At 35.4% G+C, this 21490-nt stretch overlaps 1 protein-coding gene across 1 annotated transcript in view; it reads left to right on the plus strand.

Moving 5' to 3' along the window:
* The window catches only part of LOC150077606 (fatty acyl-CoA reductase 2-like), a 35178-nt gene extending 22342 nt beyond the window's left edge, over positions 1–12836 (plus strand). The window contains exons 3-5 of the mRNA XM_090386455.1: positions 1033–1162; positions 12055–12180; positions 12477–12836. Coding sequence (XP_090242581.1) covers positions 1033–1162; positions 12055–12168 — 244 coding nt within the window. The 3' untranslated portion in view covers positions 12169–12180; positions 12477–12836. The remainder of the gene's footprint in view (positions 1–1032; positions 1163–12054; positions 12181–12476) is intronic.
* Positions 12837–21490: the final 8654 nt, after the last annotated feature.

Genomic DNA, 21490 nt, shown 5'->3' on the forward strand with positions numbered 1-21490 from the left:
ATATTATATACTATACTATACTATACTGTACTATACTAAGCTAACACTATCTAGTTCGGGATATAACGTTGTATCATATAAATTGGCAGCAAGTTACAAACGTTAAATCTACGGACACTTAAAGTATTAATTAACTTCCAAAATCTCGCTGTCTCGATTCAGAATAAACCAAGGATCTTAACTAGGTCTCTAAGCTACTTATAGAAAATAATTTAATATAACAGTTAGTCAATAATGCGGCTAAATATAGCTAAAAAACTTCCCGTTCGTCGGCTCTGCAAAATTTGTAAAACACGTGGATTGGATACCCTTACCAATACTAAGTAATAACCTGCAAAATCTCTATCTAAGTTAAAATTTAAACTAAGAATCATAACTAGGAATATAAAGCTACTCTAGAAAATAAGTTAATATGCCAATTTAAGTTAATAAAACAGAAAAAAAACTTCTCTATTTTCCTGAATCGTAAAAACTTCACATGCACAAGACTACTCTCGTCTCACATATATCAACCTATGCATTTTTCTTCTCTGTCACTAGTCTGATCAGTTCAACTGTCATTTGGCGAAGTGGAAGTTTTTTTTTTTTTTTTTTTGGCTGATGCTGCATAAGCTTGCTTTCTTGCATCATATGCCTCTGCTAATGCTAATTCTGTTAGGTCTAAACCCTAAACAGTATCTCATAGTTGTATAAAAAGCTGGTGGCTTCTACAGTTATTTCCCTAAAAGTTTCCCATTTAGAATTTGAAGTTGGTAACATCAATTGGTCCCACTGAAAATAATTTACAAATGCTAAGGCCACTTTAGTCACGTTTATGAAATAAAAAGCCCTTCTACTTACCCTCGACAGTAGTTGCATATTTAAGTAAATCCCACATCAATACACTCTGATCACTGCCACCTATTGAAAGCAGTTACTGTTTTCACTTGAATCATTCTCTTATATTATTTATAAAGTACTAAAAACAGAAACAATTCTGAAGTGTTACATGAATTTATTAAAATAATTATTGTGATGTTACTCTTTTTACAGGCTGGTGTCTTCATACAAGAAACTTCATTATGCCATTAACATGACTGATGCTTTCTGCAGTAATGAATGGAAGTTCTATGATGATAATGTCCTTTTTATGAGTGTATGTGTACATACAGAAGATAAAATGGTAGGATATTGATAACCAGTTTCTTGTTTAGAAGCAGTATGGAACATGCTTATTAACAACTTCTCATTTTTAGAATAACCAAAACTATAGTTTTCTGTATCCTTTGCTGCTACTTTTATTATTCTAATTATAATAAGCAATGATCTTAATTTTCAATTCACCCATAAAATAAGAAAGCTGAAATTCTTAAGTTTCTTAAGTTTCCATAGCTATCAGCTAGGGAGATAAGACCATGATTTGAATCGTCCGAAGAGACAACGGACTGAAAAACAGAATGCAGATATGCCAGCATTTCTAATAATGCATTCACTATCCACATAACCTGTTGGCAAGTTATCGCCTTTTCTAATACAGAAATGTTTAGGATCAGTTGTTGGATCACCTTACTTAGATACATCTACTTCTTGCTATTTATTGGGGGGGAGGGGGCAGACTACATTAGAATTAGTTGTGGCATATGATTTTAGAAAGTAAAAATTATATAGCATCAGCAAAAAAAAAAATCGGGTGACTCCAAATGTTTGTCTAGTTCAGCCTTAAATTTATTTAAGCTATCAACTTCCACAACAACAGATGTAAGACTGTTCAAGCAATCAATTACCTGCTGGCTAAAGGCAGACTTCTGCACATCTCTTCTACAACTATCTTTCTCCAATTTCAGTCTATGCCCCCTCAGATTCTTAATCTAAGCAAGCAGAAGTATCTCATCAGCATTTAAGCCTGCTCAAACCATTCAAGGCCTTGTACACCTTAATCAGATCACAAGCAGGTGCCTAGTCTCCAGATGCTGCAACTTGCAGAATTTAAGCCTCTCTTGGTAAGAGAACCTCCTTTGTTCCTCTCGCCAATCTTGTTGCCTTTCTCTGTACTTGTTCTAGCCACTCTACCTCCTTTCTGAAATGAGGCTTCCCAAGCGATCTTTCTTGTGCAATTTTCAGGCATTTTTCCTAGGGCGAGTACTAGTGCTTTCATAAACCCTCCACCACTCAGCTCACAATGTTACTGCTGACCACTCACAACATTACTACTTCCTTTGCTGTGCAATTTTACTGCTTTCCTTGCTGTGCAACGTTATGAGTGTTGCTTCATGCACTCAACGTTATGGGTGCTGTTATGAGTGTTCCTTGCTGCTTCCCTCGCTGAGCAATGTCACTGCTTCACCACTACCAACATTACTGCTAACCCCACTTGCAACGTTACTGCTATCACTAGCAACATACTGCTCTCCTCTTCTGCCGATTGCTTGGTCACTGGTTGGCACTGCTCCTACCTCCACATGGCAGGGCCAGTAACCTGGTAGAAGGAATTTCTTCTTCCAGGGCTAAAAGGAGCAGTGATGGATTGTGACGTGTATCCACTGCTAGAGCCCACAGGCTCCAGACTAGATAACACTGTCTGAGATCATGATTTGAATCATATGAAGAGATAACTGACTGAAAAACAGATATGCCAGCATTTCTAATAATGCATTCACTATCCACGCAACCTGTTAGCAAGTTATTGCCTTTTCTAATACAGAAATGTTTAGAATCGGTTGTTGGATCATCTAAAATGGTCAAACATCTCCAATCTGGAGACCTTTTAATTGAAGCTTCTAAGCCAAGTCACTCAAAAAAATTGTTAAAATTAACAACATTTAACAGTATTCCAGTGACAGTTACGCCCCATAACACATTGAACACCTCTAAAGGCATTATCAGCGAATGGGACTTACTAAATGTCTTAGAAGATGAAATAATACAAGAACTTAGTAATCAGAAAGTGACACATGCACGGAGAATTATGACTGACCAAAAAAGATGGCAACCTACTACCAACCAGGTCCATCATTTTGACTCTGTAATCTGACTCTTCCACCTTCTGTTAAAGCAGGTTACTTTAACTGCAAGATACGGCCTTACATCCCAAATCCCATTTGCTGCTTCAAGTGTCAGAAGTACGGCCATTCTCAGACAGCATGCCGAGGCAATGCTGTGTGTTCTCTTTGTGGTTCCAAGGAGCATTTTCAAGAAGACTGTACAGCTTCCACTCCTATTTGCCCAAACTGTAAAGGAAGCTCTCCTGCATTTTCTAAAGCTTGTGACCTTTGGAAAACAGAAAAAAAAATCCAGAAATATAAAGTGGAGCATAAAGTCACATACCCTAAAGCAAGAAAGAAAATACTGCTAACCATGCCTAGCCAATCATACGCATTGGTCACCAGAAGCAGCCACTCAGCTGCAACTCAAACAGATCTCTCCATAGAATTGAGCATTTCCTTTGCCACCTAGGCCAAAACTGTGCTAACACACAATAAGAAACCTACAGTTAATGAAACCAGCAATATTGCCAATCAGTATCCCAACTGATGTTATCTCAACCTTGCCAGAAACAAAAAAATCAACTATTGTCAAAAATCAGAAGAAAGTGAAAACATGCACTAGCAACATGGAAATGGATGTTCAATCAGAGGATGACGACACTAGTACAACAGTACTAGAGTTACATGCTGACACCATGGATACAGGATGTCCAACCTTTTCCAAAAATGAAAAATCAAAACTAAGCAGACAGAAACCTTCTCAGAAAAAACAGTCAGGTCAATCTTCCTTAAATAAATCCAACCAATGAATAAATTCCTACAATGGAACTGTAGAGGATTACACAGTAATGTTGATAAAACCTGAGTGATTTGCTAATTAAAACTAACTCAGTAGGTGTATGCTAACAAAAAACCTTTTTATCATCACAAGTTTCTCTGAAATTCAAAAATTATACTATGTTTCCAGCACTCCTGCTCATGGAGGGGTGGCTATACTTGTCAAAAATACCATACCGTCAAGACATCTCCAACTACAAACCCCCTTAGAAGTTGTAGCAGTTTGGATGACAATGGCAAAATCGTTAACCCTTGCATCCATTTATACCCCACTGAATTATCTTTGCTCTCAGACTGAACTTGACAATCTTATCACACAACTACAACCTCCTGTCTGTTTATTCAGTGATTTCAACAGTCACCGCCCATTGTGGGGATATTCCACCATGGATGCGAGAGGCCAATTAATTGAAACATTCCTGGATAACCACAATCTGACTCTGCTAAATTCTGGCTCTCCAGCTCATAATCAACTACCTACAGGTGCTACATCATCATCCATAGACTTATCCCAGAGCTGCAAACCACTTAAAATTTTGGACAAGTTGGGTTAGCGGTTCGGTTCAAAAATTTTTGAAGTGGTTCAGTTCACGGTCTGGTTCTTTGATCAGTGGTTTGGTTCGGTTCAGTTCAGTCAAGCGTATCGTCTGAAATAATTCGTATAGTTTCTTAGTTCATTAATGATAGTAATAATATCACATTATAATAAAATATTACTATAAAATCTTATTTTAAATAAAAGTAAATTATATTAATAATATATTTGACGAGTAATAAAATCGCATGTTAATCATTTTAAATCTGATTGAAAAAGGAGCAGGAATTACCAAAACATTAACTCTGAATATTAATCTCTTCTCGTATTCAGTACTCATAAACATATACAAGATAATGTTTAATTTGGAAAGAATATAATTATTCAAACAAAATTTTTAATATAATTTAATAATGCTAAGTAAGGTGCATATTTCCAGATAAATCACAGAAAATAATGACAATAAAACTTTAAGAACAGAAGAAACAAACACGAATTACAAGCGAAATATTATTAGTTACTCAGATAATGGACATAGTGGAATTAATGTACCAAAATAATTTTACTTTGAAAATTGATCATGAAATCTTAAAAACAACATAGATTACATAGGTAATTTGAAATTAATTATTTAATTTTAAAAAATAAAATGTCCTCCATTAACCTTGAGCCTAAACAACTCCTCTTATCAGTCAAAATGATCCTTAATATCAAAGCATTTTTCTATACTTGCTTGTTTGGCAGGAACTGCGAAGATTATTTTGGCTAGCTGATAAAGCTCTGGGTGACTATACTCTTTTGCTTTCCAACATCCTAAGATGCTTGTTTTTCTTGGTACACTTTCAATATTGTCAAAATTGTTCAGAAGAGCTATTAAGTCTAATTTCTTGTTTCCACTATCTGTCTTTTTCAAATAACAGCTTTTCAATGTAGTAGTAGTAGTATAGTAATGGTATGTTATGCAAGAAAGCAAATGTATGAGCTTATGCAGCATCAGCCAAAAAAAAAAAAAATTACAAAACAATTCCTTCTAAATGTTTGTCCAGTTCCTCCTTAAATTTACTTAATCTATCAACTTCCACAATGATAGATGGCAGTTTGTTCAAGCAATTAACCACCTGCTGGCTAAAGGCATATCTATTCTGCACATCTATTCTACATCTGTCTTTCCTCAATTTGAATTTATGCCCCCTTAGGTTCGTAATGTGAACAAGTGGAAGAATCCCATCAGAATTCAGCGTGCTCAACCCATTCAAGGCTTTATACACCTCAGTCAAATCTCCTTGCAGGTGTCTAGTCTCCAGCTGCTGCAATTTGCAGAACTTAAGCCTCTCTTGGTAAGAGAGGCTTAAGTTCTGAGAGGCTTAAGTCTTAAGAGAGGCATTCCCCTCACCAATCTTGTTGCCCTTCTCTGTACACACTCAAGGAAATCTACATCCTTCGTAAAATGAGGCCTCCAGACCTGTACGCAGTACTCAAGGCATGGCCTGACCATTGCCTTATACAGAAGGACAATCACCTCCTTATCCCTGCTAGCAAAATTCCTATAAATCATTGACAAAACCCCATGACCTGCCCTGGCAGCCTGTCTGCATTGCTCAGAAAACTTCATATCTGCCTGCACAATTACTCCCAGGTCTTTTTCATTTTCTGCCACCTTAAGTATGGTACCACACAGTTGGTACGTTTCTCTGGGGTTACTTCTAACCATATGCAGTACTTTGCATTTGTCATCCATTGTTTCACCCATTATGGTAATATATGCAATTTCATTTGAACTTTTCATTTCAGAATATTTTTCTGTAGACTGTAGCTGGCACAAGCTATCATAAATGTTCCATAGCTTTCAGTTTCTGGATATTATCTAGTAATAGTTGTTACATGGGGTCCAGATACATACGAGCTAAAAAGTTTCGCTTTCCATCAAATTTACTTCTTGTAGCATGAGAGAGGTTACCAAAATAGATGACAATTCATTTTCAATTTTTCTATCTTCCATTTTGCATTTCATACATGTGTAGTAATCAGTCATCATGAGCTGCTCTGACTGCAGCACTTCGCATGCTACCCTAATGGGTTCCAAAACTTCTATAATATTTTCAATCTTTTGACACACACTGGCTGACAAATGCAATTCCTTTATGGACACAGATAAATCGATGCAAAATTGCTTTTGCTCCACAAGACATGGTAATATATTAAGTGGAATTTTATCTGGTTTTGCAATCCAGTATTGGTTTCCTACACTTTTCTCTTTTAATGTGTATAAGGATAGAAAGGGTTTGCAGCTTTTTCACCACTGCTTGTGCTTTAGCCAAGAGAAATTTCAATTCATCACATTTCAGAACATCTTTAACAGCCAATTACAGAGAATTTAACAGGAAAGACTGCTTCTACAGGGATGAGTAAACTTAAATAGAAAGGGTGCAAGAATATTTGCTGATGCTATCGAGCCAGTGTTAGGTGGGTAAGAAAACTGCTAACTTGGTGGGGTAGTGGATACAAGGACTAATAGATTAACAGTAGCCACTGGCAGAGGTAAGTGATTCTTGCACTGCTTCTATTGGAATGAGCAGCAGCCTGGAAAACAAGATGCAGGATATTTCAAAGACTTCTGGGAGTCATTATGGTACAAGTAAACACATGGGTTGTGTTAGGGTAGCTAAGATAGGAACAGGTGCATGTATACTAGTGTGTACATGCTAGGAGTTTGGTAAATAAATTTGATTAATTTGAGGTATTGCTCAAAACATTAAAGGCAGATATTGTTGGGATATCAGAGACGTGGTGTCAGACAGATATAAGGAATGCAGAACTGGAATTTGGGGAGTACAATGTGTACAGGAAGAATAGACAGGATAGGAAGGGAGGAAGGGTTATGCTATTAGTTAAGAAACACATAAAATCCAAGGAAGTGAAGCCAGTTGACATCGCTGAACGGTGCAGTGTCGAGTCAGTTTGGTGTGAGATAAACACTGGGAAAGGGAAAATGAGAGTAGAGTATATTATAGGCCTAATGACACTGATGAGTATAATAAGAAACTGTACAGGAAATAGTCGACCAGTAAATCAGAGAGTCTTATAATGGGGATTTTAATTTCCCGGATATTGACTGGAATTTGTGGTTTGGTCACTCACACACAAGCAAGGCTTTTGTGCATTTATTTGGATGATTGTTTTCTACATCAGCATGTTTGAGAGGCAACTAGAGGGAGTAATACTCTTGATCTGATTATCTGTAGTGATTCTTCATGCATTAAGAATCGGCAGATAAAGGACCACTAGGTTGGCAGTGATTACAGTGTGCTGAAGTGGGATTTATTCAAAGAGGTAACTACGATCAGGGGTAAAGGGAAGGGTTATTGCTTTCGCAAAGGCGACTACGATGGTCTGAGACAGTATTTAAATTCTATACAGTGGGACCAACTGATGATATTACCAACAGCAAATTCAAAATGGGAAGCATTCAAAGAACTTATCTTGGAAGCTACTAGGCTTTACATACCAACTAACAAATATTGTTCAAGGTTTAGGCCTAAATGGATGTCAGATGAACTAATGAGACACATGGCAGAGAAGAAAAATGCATGGGATACATATAAATTAACACGTGACACAGAAGCCTATGAAAGATATAAGCTGGTCTGTAACCAAGTCACAAAGGAGGTTGGGCAGGCAAAGACAGATTATGAGAAATCTCTGGCAAAGGATGCAAAGAAAAACAGCAAAGAGTTCTATACTTATGTAAACTCTAGAAGGAAGGGAATGAATCAGATTGGTCCACTTGATATCGACGGTTCAACTGTTGATGATCCTGCTCAGGTAGCTAACAAATTAAATGAATATTTTGCATCGACATTCACACATGAGGAGTTGTGTGACATTCACACATGATTTTAATGTTCACAACTTGGTGATTTTAATGTTCGCAATTTCTAATGACCTTGCACAGATTGTTCATTTACCTACAAGAATACCGGACAATCCTAACCATACAGCCAACACACTCGACCTTTTTTTCACAAACAACCCTTCCGAGTACACGGTCCAAGTGAGTGGTCCTTAAGGTACCTCAGATCACAATTTGGTGATTATCTCTTCTCTAATGGAACCTTTATCTCATGGCTATTCCCAACCTCGTATTGTTTGGCATTACAAGAATGCAAAATGGTATGACCTGCGAGATTTCTTTTTTTCTTTTCCTTGGTCGGACTACTATTTCAAAACTTCTGATGTCAACGTTTGCTCATATCTGTCAGTGAAATTATTCTTGTAGGAATGGAATCCTTTATTCCATACTCCACTTTAAAATCTCATCCTTTATCTAAACCTTGGTTTTCCAATAAATGTGCTAAGGCTGTTCAAGAGAAGAATGTTGCATATCGTAATTGGCTTGTTTTCAATTCTTCAGTTTCATTTTCTGCCTACACCAAAGCTCACAACAATTGTTTATTTGTCTACACCAAAGCTCGCAACAATTGTAAATCTGTTATTAATCAGTCCAAACTAGAGTTTGAACAGGCTAAGAGTAGAAAAGTTGCTTCTTGCCCTAATGGTAGCCGAGCATTCTGGTCTCTTCCCAAAGTTATTGGCCGCAACTTTTGCCCATCTCTGCTCCCACCTCTGTCCAAACCAGATGGTTCTGTTGTCACTTCAGCCAAGGATAAAGCTGACCTGCTAGCATCCCATTTTTCTTCCAACTCATGTATTAATGATCTTGGCAAAACACCTCCCACCATTCCCAACACGCTCCATTCAATGCCTCCTGTGGTCTTCCGTCAAAATAATTTCAGAAGGATTTTGACGAATCTTGATGCTAAGAAAGCTCCAGGTCCCGTTGGTATTTTTCCACTTGTTCTCAAAACCTGTGCTCCCGAACTGATGCTGCATAAGCTCCTACACTTGCTTTCTTGCATCACGTGCCACTACTACTACTATTCTTTCTAAAGTAATGGAGAAATTAATTAACTGCCAACTCTTAAACTACCTAGAAACCATCCGTCTGATCAATGATCGCCAGTATGGATTCCGTCAGTGTTGATCCACTGGTGATATTTCTGGCTTATGTTACCCATTTATGGACAAATTCAATGGAAAAGTTTGGTGAAACATAAGCAGTTTCTCTTGACATCTCAAAGGCTTTCAGTTGTGATTGGCATAAAGGTCTTTTAAAAAATCTTCCAACTTATGGTTTGGCAACTTTTTTTTGTAATTGGTTTTCCACTTTTGTCTCTGGTCGCTCGCTGAGGGTGATGGCAGATAGCTCTGTGTTCTAACTTCTCCACTAATGCTGGTGTCCCCCAAGGTTCATTTCTTTCCCCACTCTTTTCCTCTTGTATATTAATGATCTTCTTCCATTGACTGGAAATCCTATCCATAGTTTTGCCGATGATAGCACATTGCATTCCACTTTCCATTTTGAGAAATCTTGCCCTGCTCAATCAGCTTCAACTTCTCGAAAATATGCTACCAATTCCTTAAATGCCGATCTTCAGGTAATTCTCCAGTGGGGCAAAGACAACTTAGTTGATTTCAATCCTTCTAAAACTCAGTCTTGTCTTATATCTCGCAAAAAGGATTCTTCTGCTCCTATGCTTATCTTTGGTGACACTTCGATTTCCAGGCAAAATGATTTATCTCTTTTAGGGATTACCCTGACTTCTAATCTCTCTTGGCACAAGCACTTTACAAATATTGCTTCCTCTGCAACTAAAAAACTTGGTTTTCTCTTTTTCTCTCAGCATTACTTTTCTTCCAAACAGCTGCTCACTCTGTATAAATCGCAAATCTGCCCTACCATGGAATATTGTTCCCACATCTGGGGTGGTCATTAAGCCTCTCTGAGGCTTCTAGATTCCATTCAGAAGATGGCAATTAGGTTAATTAATGACTCCTGTCTAACAGAGTCTCTCCACTCGCTGTCTTATAGATGTACTGTTTCTGCTGCATGCCTTTTCCACAGATACTTTCATGGGCATGCCTTTTCCACAGATACTTTCATTTGATATAATTTCAATTATAGAAGCCATATATAATTGCTGCTTTCTCTTTCAAAACTGTCCGAACACGTGTCGCCACCTGCCAACATCCATTTACTGTCCAACTTCAAACTCACAGAACCAAATTTTCATCTTCGTTTATTTATTCAACTGCTGTTTTCTGGAACAACCTTCCTTTGTACGTATTTCCTGAAAATTACAGTCTACAGAAGTTTAAGTCTAACCTTTCGTTTTCTTAACCTCCAACCCAAGCACGGTACCAAGTACTATAGGTTCTAATACCTCTCGAGTTTGGGGTTTTCATAAAAAAAAATTTACTTGTTCCATGATGACCCACAGCAGGGCCTGAAATACCTTATACCTTGCTTTCCAGGCTGCTTGTGGTGTATTATGATTTTATATAACACTGTTTTGTAAAAATAATAAAATCTGTTTATTACCAAAGCCAGTAGTTGACTAATTTAAGTGCCACGGCCATAATGGGATTTGCATTTTTGTGGTATCATTTGGACTCGAATTCTCACCCTTCTTACTTGTGGCCATGAATTTTAACTACTGGACTAAAGCTGTCCCATGGTTTAATGGCTAGCATGCTTTCAAAACAGTCTCTGTACAGATATTTACTTTTAAATATATACTATAAAAGTATTTACTTTTACTGTATATATTTAGTCATTTTATTTTTTTGTTCTTGATTTTAATGTTGATATTTAAGTGAAAATTACTGCTCTTTTATGTTAGAAAAGTGCAACAGAATTTCTTAAAATTTTAATTTATCTTATCAAATAATGTTTTTAATATAGTTTTTAATGAAATGCATTAAATTGATATATCTGTACTATTAAATGATTCTTATTTCTCTCAGTGAGTTTGTACTGAATTTTATTGTATATTGGATTGTAAAAGTAAGAATTTTAATTTCCTAATCCTGTACATTACCCAGATAAATTAGTATGGCGATAATGCTGACTTCTATGCCAATGGAATTCTATTTTTATGTTGAAATAAGCCTGGTGTCATTTAATCAAGGAGTACTCCATTTTACAGTAACACTTAAATTATATTTACACTAATGGTACTGTAATATGGTTTTAAAATCCATTGTTCAAGATAAAAATATTATAAATAAAAATAAATAACCAGCTCAAATATAGTGAAGCCAGGTGTGTTTACACGTAACATACATTGCTTGTTTAACTTAAAATAAACGAAGTTAAAATTAAAAACTATGTGGCAATATATATATTGCCATTTTATTTATTTGTTATTGATTTTAATGTCAATATTTAAGTAAAATAAAGTGAAAATAACTCAATGATTTGTACCAGCTGTATTGCCCTTAAATTTTGAACAACCCTAAGTTAATTTTTAATTCACTGGATTTCTAAATCTTTTATATTTCAGTATGTGGTTCACTGAATAGTTATTGTTTAATGGGATAATTTCAATAGCACTTTATTGAAAATCATTCAAGTTAAAATAAAAACCTAAAATAGGTTTTTATTTTAACTTTAACAAGCAACATATGTTACTTGTAAACCCATCTGGTTTTGCCATATTTCAGCTTTGTTACTTATTTTCATTTGTATTTTTTTAATCTTGAAAAAGCTCTTGAAACCATATTACAGTACTATTAGTGAAAGCAAGATTGATGAAACCGGAAGTGTTTACCAAAAGTTACCAGTATGATTTTTCTGCTTAATTGTATTTCCTGTTTTAGATCTTTAATTTCAACATTGAAGATCTTGATTGGCCTTCTTATGTTGAAAATTCAGTAATATGGCTAAGAAGACATATTCTCAAAGAAGATCCAGCCCTAATTACGTATTTGTGAAGAATCAAAGATGTACGTATGGTCTTTTTTAATTTTTTCATCAATTTTGGTTATAATACACCTCAACTTTTTGTGTGATTTTGGATATAATCAGATTAAATGATTTATCCTATTCTATTAGATAATCGTAAACTTCCATTGTTCAGGATAATGGAGAGGAGAGGAAACATGAATAATAGATAATCTAAAATTATTTTTTAAAACCATTTATCTGATTTTACTAATAAGAATTCCAATATTTGAAATTATTACTCTGCAGAAAGTAACACTGTTGGAGTTAATTGATATATCTTCTCTATTTAATACAGGTACTGGACCCCTTATCTAGCATTCCAAAAACCAGGAGGATCAAAAACTTGGGCATTTCTAAAAAACTTATTCATTTTAATTTGTCTCAGAACTCATTTGCTGAATAGTACTGTTAAATGATCAACTGGTTCATCATGAAGGAATCAATGTACTTGGCCAGTAAAAATAGAAAGGTTGCACTTTCCCTTTGAGCCATTGATTAACAGTAATCAGAAGACCCAGGCCACACCATGAAAACAGCCCCCAAACCATAACACCACTGCCTTTAGCTTTGTGAACACCAACAGTGCATCCAGGATCCATGGTCTCATGTTGCTTTCTGCAAATGTGCATATGCCCATCAGCATGATATAGTTGGAAACAGGTTCATCAGACTAGGCAACGGATTCACACTTGCGGGTAGACATTTGTGTGTGCGTGTGCCTAGACAACTCTGTCATCTGTCAAGAAGACACACACCACAAGGCCTGGAAGGTTGCTGACTTGTTTCAGGAACATGGCAATGAATTCTGTCTTCCCATGGCCACCCAACTCACCTAATCTGAACCCAATTGAGCATGTTTGGGACCTAATGTAAAAAGACATTTGATACTATGACCATCCAATTGATAAAGTGTGGGCATTACTGGACACATTGGGCAGTGCATGGGTAGCATTACCACAGGGTACCCCCACAAACTCCTTGTGGAGTCCATGCCAGGACTTGTACAGGCTTGAATCAAATAATATATCACTTAATGCTTCTAAAACGTCACTAATACTTTTTACCCAATTATGCATTATGTTTGGTGGCCAGTCAACTGTTGACTACTATAAATAAATGCTGTTATCTTACAAACTTGCAACAGTTAGTCAACTGGCCACCAAGCTAAGTCTACAATTTACCAGCTTTATTTCTAAAGTCATACAGCTTCTGCTAAGTGTTTATTAAGCAGCTAAAGAGTGACATTCAAAAAATGAAAAAAAAAAGTAACAGATATATGTGAGCCAAGTGTGTTGGTTTATATATAGTTAAAATTTGCCATGATTGTTAGTCAGCTCTCAAGCACACTTTGTTCTGTGGGTTTTTTTAGTTTTAATGCAGCTCAAATGATATGACCTAGGGATAGTATCCTTCCTCAACTTGCAAAGGGATAAAGATTTATTTTCAAATAAAATAAATATACAGGATGGCAACTCTGTCCAGAGAGTGGGTTGGTTGCAGGTCAAGTTGGAAATTATCATTATTATCAATTTTAACCGTATGGTGCAAGGAAGCCTGAGGCTTTTGCTGCACCAGGCAAAAAAAAAAAAAAAAATTCTGAGTTACACACACACACACACACACACACACACACAGACCCACCCACCCTGGGTGTGCCATACTCACCAGATATGAGCCAAAGCCTTGCTGATAATCACAATTATTAAAAGCCAAGGAGAGATGTGCATGAAGACATATCATTTATTTCAGGTAGCTGGATGGATGAATGAGCTACTGAGCACAATTTTGACAGCAAACTTTTAAGCAAGTTTTTTTAATATAACAATTAAAATTCTTCAGTGCTAAGAACTTGATGTCTCTAATTACTTATTAGAAGGCTGTAACAGGGAAATGCATGCACAACTCCTTTGTGGGCATTTCTTCACTGTGGTATGAATAGGATCGTACTGAGCAGAAATTTCCATTTATGCTCAGTAGAATCACTGATGGAGTTGATAATTTCAATGTAATAACTTTTTTATTGCCATGAATCTGCCAGAACAATAGCAAAAGGAACGTGAATTTAGAAATGTCTCATTCAGTCTGCAAAGAATGTAGGGTATCTCTATTCACATTTGTATATATTTTCTTGTACAACAAATCAAGAATCATTTAGGAATGAAAATTAAATTCTTAATTGCCCACTTGGGCCTCTGGAAAAAATTTAATAAATGCACATGTTTCCTCTGCAAACAAAAGCATGGTGTGATTAACACCAAATCAGGAAAAGAAGGAAAAATGGGAACCTACATGGTATAATTAACTAAAAAATTATTCAAATAATCACTCTTCTACTAAATGAAATTAATAATGCTGAAACTGTGGCACATTGTTTTTCAGGTGACTATATGAAATATATTTTTAACTTACTATATGAAAAATAATAAATAAATAATTAAATATTTTAGACAAAGGTCTACATTTAACTATGGGGAAACCCCTTCCCCCTCCGATCCCCAGAAATCTATGAGGTTAGCATAATGTAGAGCAGCATAAAAAAGAGAGAAAATTGAAAAATTAAGGGAAACCACAGGCATGGTTTCTTCAGAGTACACATGACCTTTTTAGTGCCCACACCTGTATATACCCAAAAGGTTATATTTCGATAGGAACTGATAAAAAGGAGTTAAGCATTCACTGTTGCTCCTTATGACCTATAAGAGAAAACTAAGAAAATAACTAGCTTAGTTGTGTAAAGCACAAATTTAAATACAGTAATTTCTCTACATTCTAACCTAAGAAAACCAAATGTACAAAATGCAAATTTTTGATATTGACCACTGGTGAATTGACTAAACCAAAACAAATGCAAATATGTAAAATGATATTACCAAATCAAACTAGTAAAGAAAATAACCAAACATAATTAAATAAATACATAAACAATGACAATTAACATAATGTTAACCAATGGCAGCTTTACTCATGAAAATGTAATAGAAAGAAACAGAAAGGAGAGCCCAACTGCACTGAAGGTCATGTAAATAAAAAGGGAAAAAAAAGAGGGGAAGGGAGGTAAGAAGTTATAAGCAGGCTGATTTTTTGTAAGTAACATCAAATTAGGAAAAGAAGGATAATGGGAAGAGAACCTACATGGTATAATTAACCAAAAATTATTCACAAATTTAATAAAGCAGAAACTATAGCCCTTTATGTTTTTGAGCTAACTACTTCTTAACAATAATTAAGTGTTTTTTACCTATACGAAAAAATTAATTAATTTTTATATTTTTTTTTATGTGGTAATAGTAGTGATTACCCAGAAAAATTAATGAGCTGTAGTTTCACCATTATTAATTTCATGTAGTAGAAGGGTGAATAACTTGCATAGTTTATTTATGGTGTGACATGCAGAAAAGCTTCTTGACAGGTGTTGTCACTGAGTTGTCCTTTTCCACTCGCTAGTGGTCAGGAGCACGAGTGCAGTAGCACACACTCTTTGAGTGGACCGAGGTTCAAGCTGTGACTGCTAAATACAATTAACATTTGTATTGATTGATTTATTGTAAACTTCACTGACCTGGTGGTCGTGCCAGAGTATAAACAAGGATTTTTTTTTTTTACACTTTGCAGAAGTTCAAGTTTGGAAAACAAAATACTGTAATACAAAAGAAAACAACAACTGAACTTAAGCCAGCATAGTGTCAACAGCAAAAATTAATTTAATTTTTGATAAATAACACTGCACAAATATCATTTACATTTTACTGAAACTGTTCATTTTCTGTTAATGCCAAAGTTTAAACCACTTATAGAGATCCAAAAATAGGGAAATTCTGAAAGCTGTCAACTTTCATATCCCAGACTTGCAGATAAGATATCCCATATTATAGTTCCCCACTAATTTTTCCCTCAGTGCATGGAATCACACAAAAATAATTAATGATTATAGTCATTAATAATTACACTTGATTTTTACATGCAAATAGGGAAAGTAAACAATTTAATAACAGATAAGTATAACTTCTTCTTTCTGGCATTTCTCTGTAGTATCAATGGTTATCCTCAATCTAACATTTTTTTATGTATTTTAATTTTGTTCCTCCATTCTTTTTTGTCCTCCCAGTCTCCCTTCTTCAATTTCCTCTTTTCCATAGTCACCCTCACTCCCTCCATCCATGTGCTTCTAGGTCTTTCTCTCTTTTTCCTTCTGGGGGGGGGGGTATCCATTCCATTGGTTTTTTAGGTAACCATTCTCATAACATGTCCATACCATTCTAATCTTTTTTATGTTCTATTCTGTCTATGATGTTTTTTTGAATGTCCATTGCTTTTCTTATATCTTCATTCCTGACTCTTTCCAATTTAGATCTTTGGCTGATCTTCACCAAAAATCCATCTCAACAGCTAGTAATTTCTTCTTTTACCTTTCCTTTATAGCCCAAACCTCAGATCCATATAGTAGGATACACTGGAAAATTGTGTTATATATTAATCATTTGGTTTTTCGAAGAATATTATTGCTCCATTACACTGGGTTCATCATTCCCAAGACCTTTCTTCCCTCATTAATTCTTCTTGCAATATCATCTTTAGATGAGCTGTCCATCTGCACAATGGCTCCTAGATATTTAAACTGCTTCACATTTTTTATCTATGTTCCATTAATATTCAGAATGTCTCCTGTCGAAGTCATATATTCAGTCTTATTGAAGTTTATTTGTTAAACCCCATATTTTATATTGTTCCAGTAGCTTTCCACACATATATTCTGCATCCTGCGCAATCAGTACCTGGTCATCTGCAAACGAAAGATTTGAAAGGTGAATGTTTTGATCCACACCTAATCCCACTGGGCTGTATCTTTGGGACCAAGCCTCCAGAGTCACTTCCAGTTACAACTTGAATAAGGTGAGGGATAAGCAGCATCCCTATAGCAAGCTTTTTGATATTTTGAATTTCCTTGATATTTCTGACCCAACTTTAATGCAGCAAGTGTTATTTTTGTGTATTTTTCTAATTATGTCAATCAGTGGTTGTTGTATTGACATTTTTTCCATTGCATTCCACAGCATCTTTCTTGAGACACTGTTGTAATCTTTTTCGAAATCAATAAATACTAATCCTATATTCTGTACAGTAGCTTGACATTTTTTCCAGAATCTGCTTGACTATAAATAAATGGTCAATACAAGAATGTCAAGCTGTAAATTCACACTGCTCCTCCGAAATCCTTATTTCTTTCTCTAGTTTAGTTTTCAGTATCCCACTAAAATGCTTTGCAATTGGGTCTAAAACACAGATTTCTCCGTAATTTGAACAATTTCTTCTATGCCCTTTCTTAAACACAGAAGTGATGTAACCCAGTGTCATTTCTGATGTTCCCCTTTACAAATTTTGTTAAATAGCTTAATGAGGAATGAGATGATCTTCTCTGCTCCATTTCTTAGTAACTCCATGTTCATTCCTCCAGGTCCAGGTGTCTTTCCATTTTTTCCTTCTGTTTGTACATCCTCAAAGCTAATCCTTACTTCTTCTCCTGTACAGCGGTTTCAACTTTATATCTAAATTATTCTCTGTTTTTACTCAGTAGTCCTTCATAATATAAACACCATTCTTCTAATTTTATTACACCCAGATTAGCCCTGTGATTGTCACAAGCTCATCATCACATTCCGTGCTTCAGCTGATCTCTCACGTTCTATCTTGCTATTTACTTCCACACAGGTTATATGCCTCATTTTTGTGCTTTGTTAATTTTAGTCCTTACTTTATTTTTCTCCCTATAGATGTTCCTATGTTCATCACTTTTACAGCTAAGCCATCTGATGTATGCATCATTTTTTTCCTTTATTAATTCTTTTAATTCTGAATTCATCCAGATATTTGGTGTCTTTTTTATCCATTCTGCCCAATACTTCTCTGTGATCTTTGTTACTGTTGTTTTTAAGTGCTCATAAATGTCACTTGTATTCTTTCCATAACTGTTGTCTAATTCGTGGTTTAGTCTTCTTCTGTAGAGATCTGCAATACTCTCTTCCTTTAAGGATTCAATATTAAACGTATTATTATTGATTTGTTCATGGTTATTTTTTTGCTTTTCTTTTTGGTAAATCCACGGGAATGGCAATAATGCAGCCTTCACCAGAAAATGATTAGACCTGCACTTTGCTCCTCTTTGTACTCTGATGTCTTTAACATGGATTGTGCTTTTCCTTTTAAAAATTAGAAAGTCCATCATCGATTTCAGTTTCCTTGTTTCTTATATCCATGTATACTTATGCATCTCCCAGTGTTATAAAAAGTATTACCAATCTTCAGTTTAAGCTGTTCGCACAATTCAATTAGTCTCTCTCTGTTGTCATTCTTTTCATTTTCTCCATATATTTCTACAACTTATCTTCGGCCTGTCCAACTCTCGAGTTTAGGTCTCCCATCAAAAATATTTCTCTAGAGGTCGGTTTTTCCATGACTTCTCTCAGTTCTTTCCAGTACCCTTCTTTACACTCTGTGGGGTGTCATTAATAGGCACATATACTCCAACAGTCATGATTCCTGTTCCATATATTTTGAATTCCACAGTTAAATTTTGTTCATTAATAAGATTCCACTTTGTTGTAAATTTTCTGATTTTTTTTTTTTTTTTTTTTTTTCCATGAATGAGTATGGGAACTCCTGCCTTGGCCCTCCTATGTCTATCAATCCCCACTCCACAAATGGACATTACTCTCTGATCATTTCCTCTCCCTTTCCTTTCTTCTTTGTTTCTGCCAAAACAATCACGTCCGTTCCTAATTCATTTGATTCCAATAAAACTTGTACACTCCAGCATCCAATATTCAAAATCCGCTTTCCTTTTCCAGTTCATCTCTGAGTTTTCTATCCCGCTGTTTCTTTGTTAGGTCTTTTAGTATTGCAAAATTTTTACAATGAATGGGGGAGCTAGCCCATTGCATCAACCCCCAACCTGGACGGCCAGGGTATCTCTCTGTCTGGCTCCTTCCTATAGATCTGCCCAGCTTGGGCGGCCCTACCAGTAGCATGCTACTGCCAATATAGCTCTATAATTGAAGCACACAAGTCCCCACCCCCACCAGCAACAAGGTGAGGGTGGGGGCTTGTGTGCTTCAATTATACTAATAGTTATACTTATCTGCCCCCGCAGATACCTGCAGGGGGCAGATAAGTATAACTACTATATTAAATAAAATTTTCAAATATAAAATATATTTAGCTTTATGAAAGCCATTCTTGAAAGTTTAACAGATCTTATAAACAGAGTGAACAATCAGAAAATAAGCTTTTTGTGCTTCCCACACATCTTTTAATGACATGGCAATATAATTTCTTATCAATGAGGGTTAGGAGGTACATTTTCCTGAAAAATAATTTCTTGAATTGTTTTTGCTGTGGTTCTTCGAGTTTTCTTGCCCACATGGATCCTAACAGATACAAAGCATAATCTCTATTCCAATAATAGAAATATGCAAAACTTTCATGAGAAGAAGTCCCTAGTAGACTAGGACCTGGGTGTGGCCATGTTCAGTTACATTCCAGAATGTAGTGCATGCTTAAAATTTAGTGTGTAGCACTTCCAAAACTTCCACAGTTGTGTAGGCACATAGCTTAGAGGGAATCCTGTCTCAAAACTATATATGCAATTCTAGGGGAGACTTTGCACTTTTTATGATTGGTAACATATATTTCTAGTGTTTGAGTAACAAAAGACCATTAAAAATTATATGCACATTGAAACATATTAGTTAACTCATCATCCCTCTACCTTTCTGTCCATTCATATCTCCATTCGTTTACCCTGAACATCGTGTACATCCCTGAATAGGCGCCTCCATAGCCAGGTGGGAAGGAGCAGCAGTGCGTAGCGCATGCTTCTTGATTAGACCGGGGTTCAAGCCCGTCACCACTAAATACGGAGGATGCGGAAAGGTCAGGGAATGACCACCGCATATCCCGGAGCAATATGGCCTTAGTTGCTAATGCTCCTAAAAACCAAAACAACAACAACAACATCCCTGAATTTTTTACCATAACACCATTTCTGGAATGCCAAAATAAGTGTGTATATATATGTGCAGAAGATGGGGTTTGCAGTTTTAGATTCAGATTCCTCTCAAAAAGATATCAATGGATTGAAAAAATGAGAGACAAAATGGAGGTCAAATAAACTGTGATGATAAATAAATTGAAGGTCAACAAGTGAATTATGACAGCCAGAAGAGAATGAAATGAAATGAATATAGGACAGTAAAGACCCAATTATCAAGGATAATGGAGAGAAGCCTAAATAACTGAAAAAGCAGTTTATCCAAATTAATTTTAACTTGTCATTATTTTTTAAAATCATTTGTCTCGTTTTATTCATAAGGATTCCAATATTATGAAATTATTGCTGTGCAAAGAACAAAGTGCTGATATTTAAAAAATAGTGGACAAGGTGCTGAAATCCTTGTTTTTTTTTAAACAAACAATAACAACTGTTAGGAATTAAATTTACAATTAAATTAAATAAATTTATAAAAAAATAAAACTGAATAAATTAGTTTGACACTGTAATGCATTTATTTGACTTCTGTCCTGTTTCTCCTAATAAAAATAAAATGAAAATTAATATTAATTTTATTTAAAAAGCATGCCCACGAGGAGATATATCCAGAGTTAGTCTCACCTGTAAGGAAAGGATTTGGTAGTCACAAAACAACTGGGCTTTGAAATTCAGTGAATCTGATTCATAATTGGGATACAAATATCCACTCCATCAGTGTTTTAGATTTCTAAGTGGCAGCCTTAGCTACAATTACGATAAAAAAAAATATCCCTCAGGGACTAACATCAGATTTTGAAAAATTCCAGTTTCTGAATTTATACATACTGATACTTCTTTATTCCAGTTTCTGAATTTATACATATGTAAATTTAATTTGCACAACTGTGATTTTAAAATGAAATAAAGAAGTATCTATTTGTATACCAAAATTTATTTCCAAAAAATATAATTTTTTTTTTTTTTTGAAAGCCTATCAGTGTTTACCAAAAATTGAAAACATTGACACATACAAAATATGGAATAAAATTCAAGGACATTTACAATGTTGAATGTGGTAAAATAAGTCGAAACCAGCTATATAAAAAACCAGATATTTATTATGCATATTCAATTAAAAAACATGCTCAATGATAGTTTAAATCAGTTTATTCAAATTTTAGAGCATTAGCATTAGTAGAGGCATCTGATGCAAGAAAACAAGCTTATACCGCCAAAACAAAAAAAAAAAAAAAAAATTCCCATTTCATCCATCCATTCGCTCTAAA

The sequence above is a fragment of the Mastigoproctus giganteus genome, chromosome 12 (genome assembly GCF_048544385.1).
Source record: "Mastigoproctus giganteus isolate SK-2022 chromosome 12, ASM4854438v1, whole genome shotgun sequence".
NCBI lineage: Eukaryota > Metazoa > Arthropoda > Arachnida > Uropygi > Thelyphonidae > Mastigoproctus > Mastigoproctus giganteus.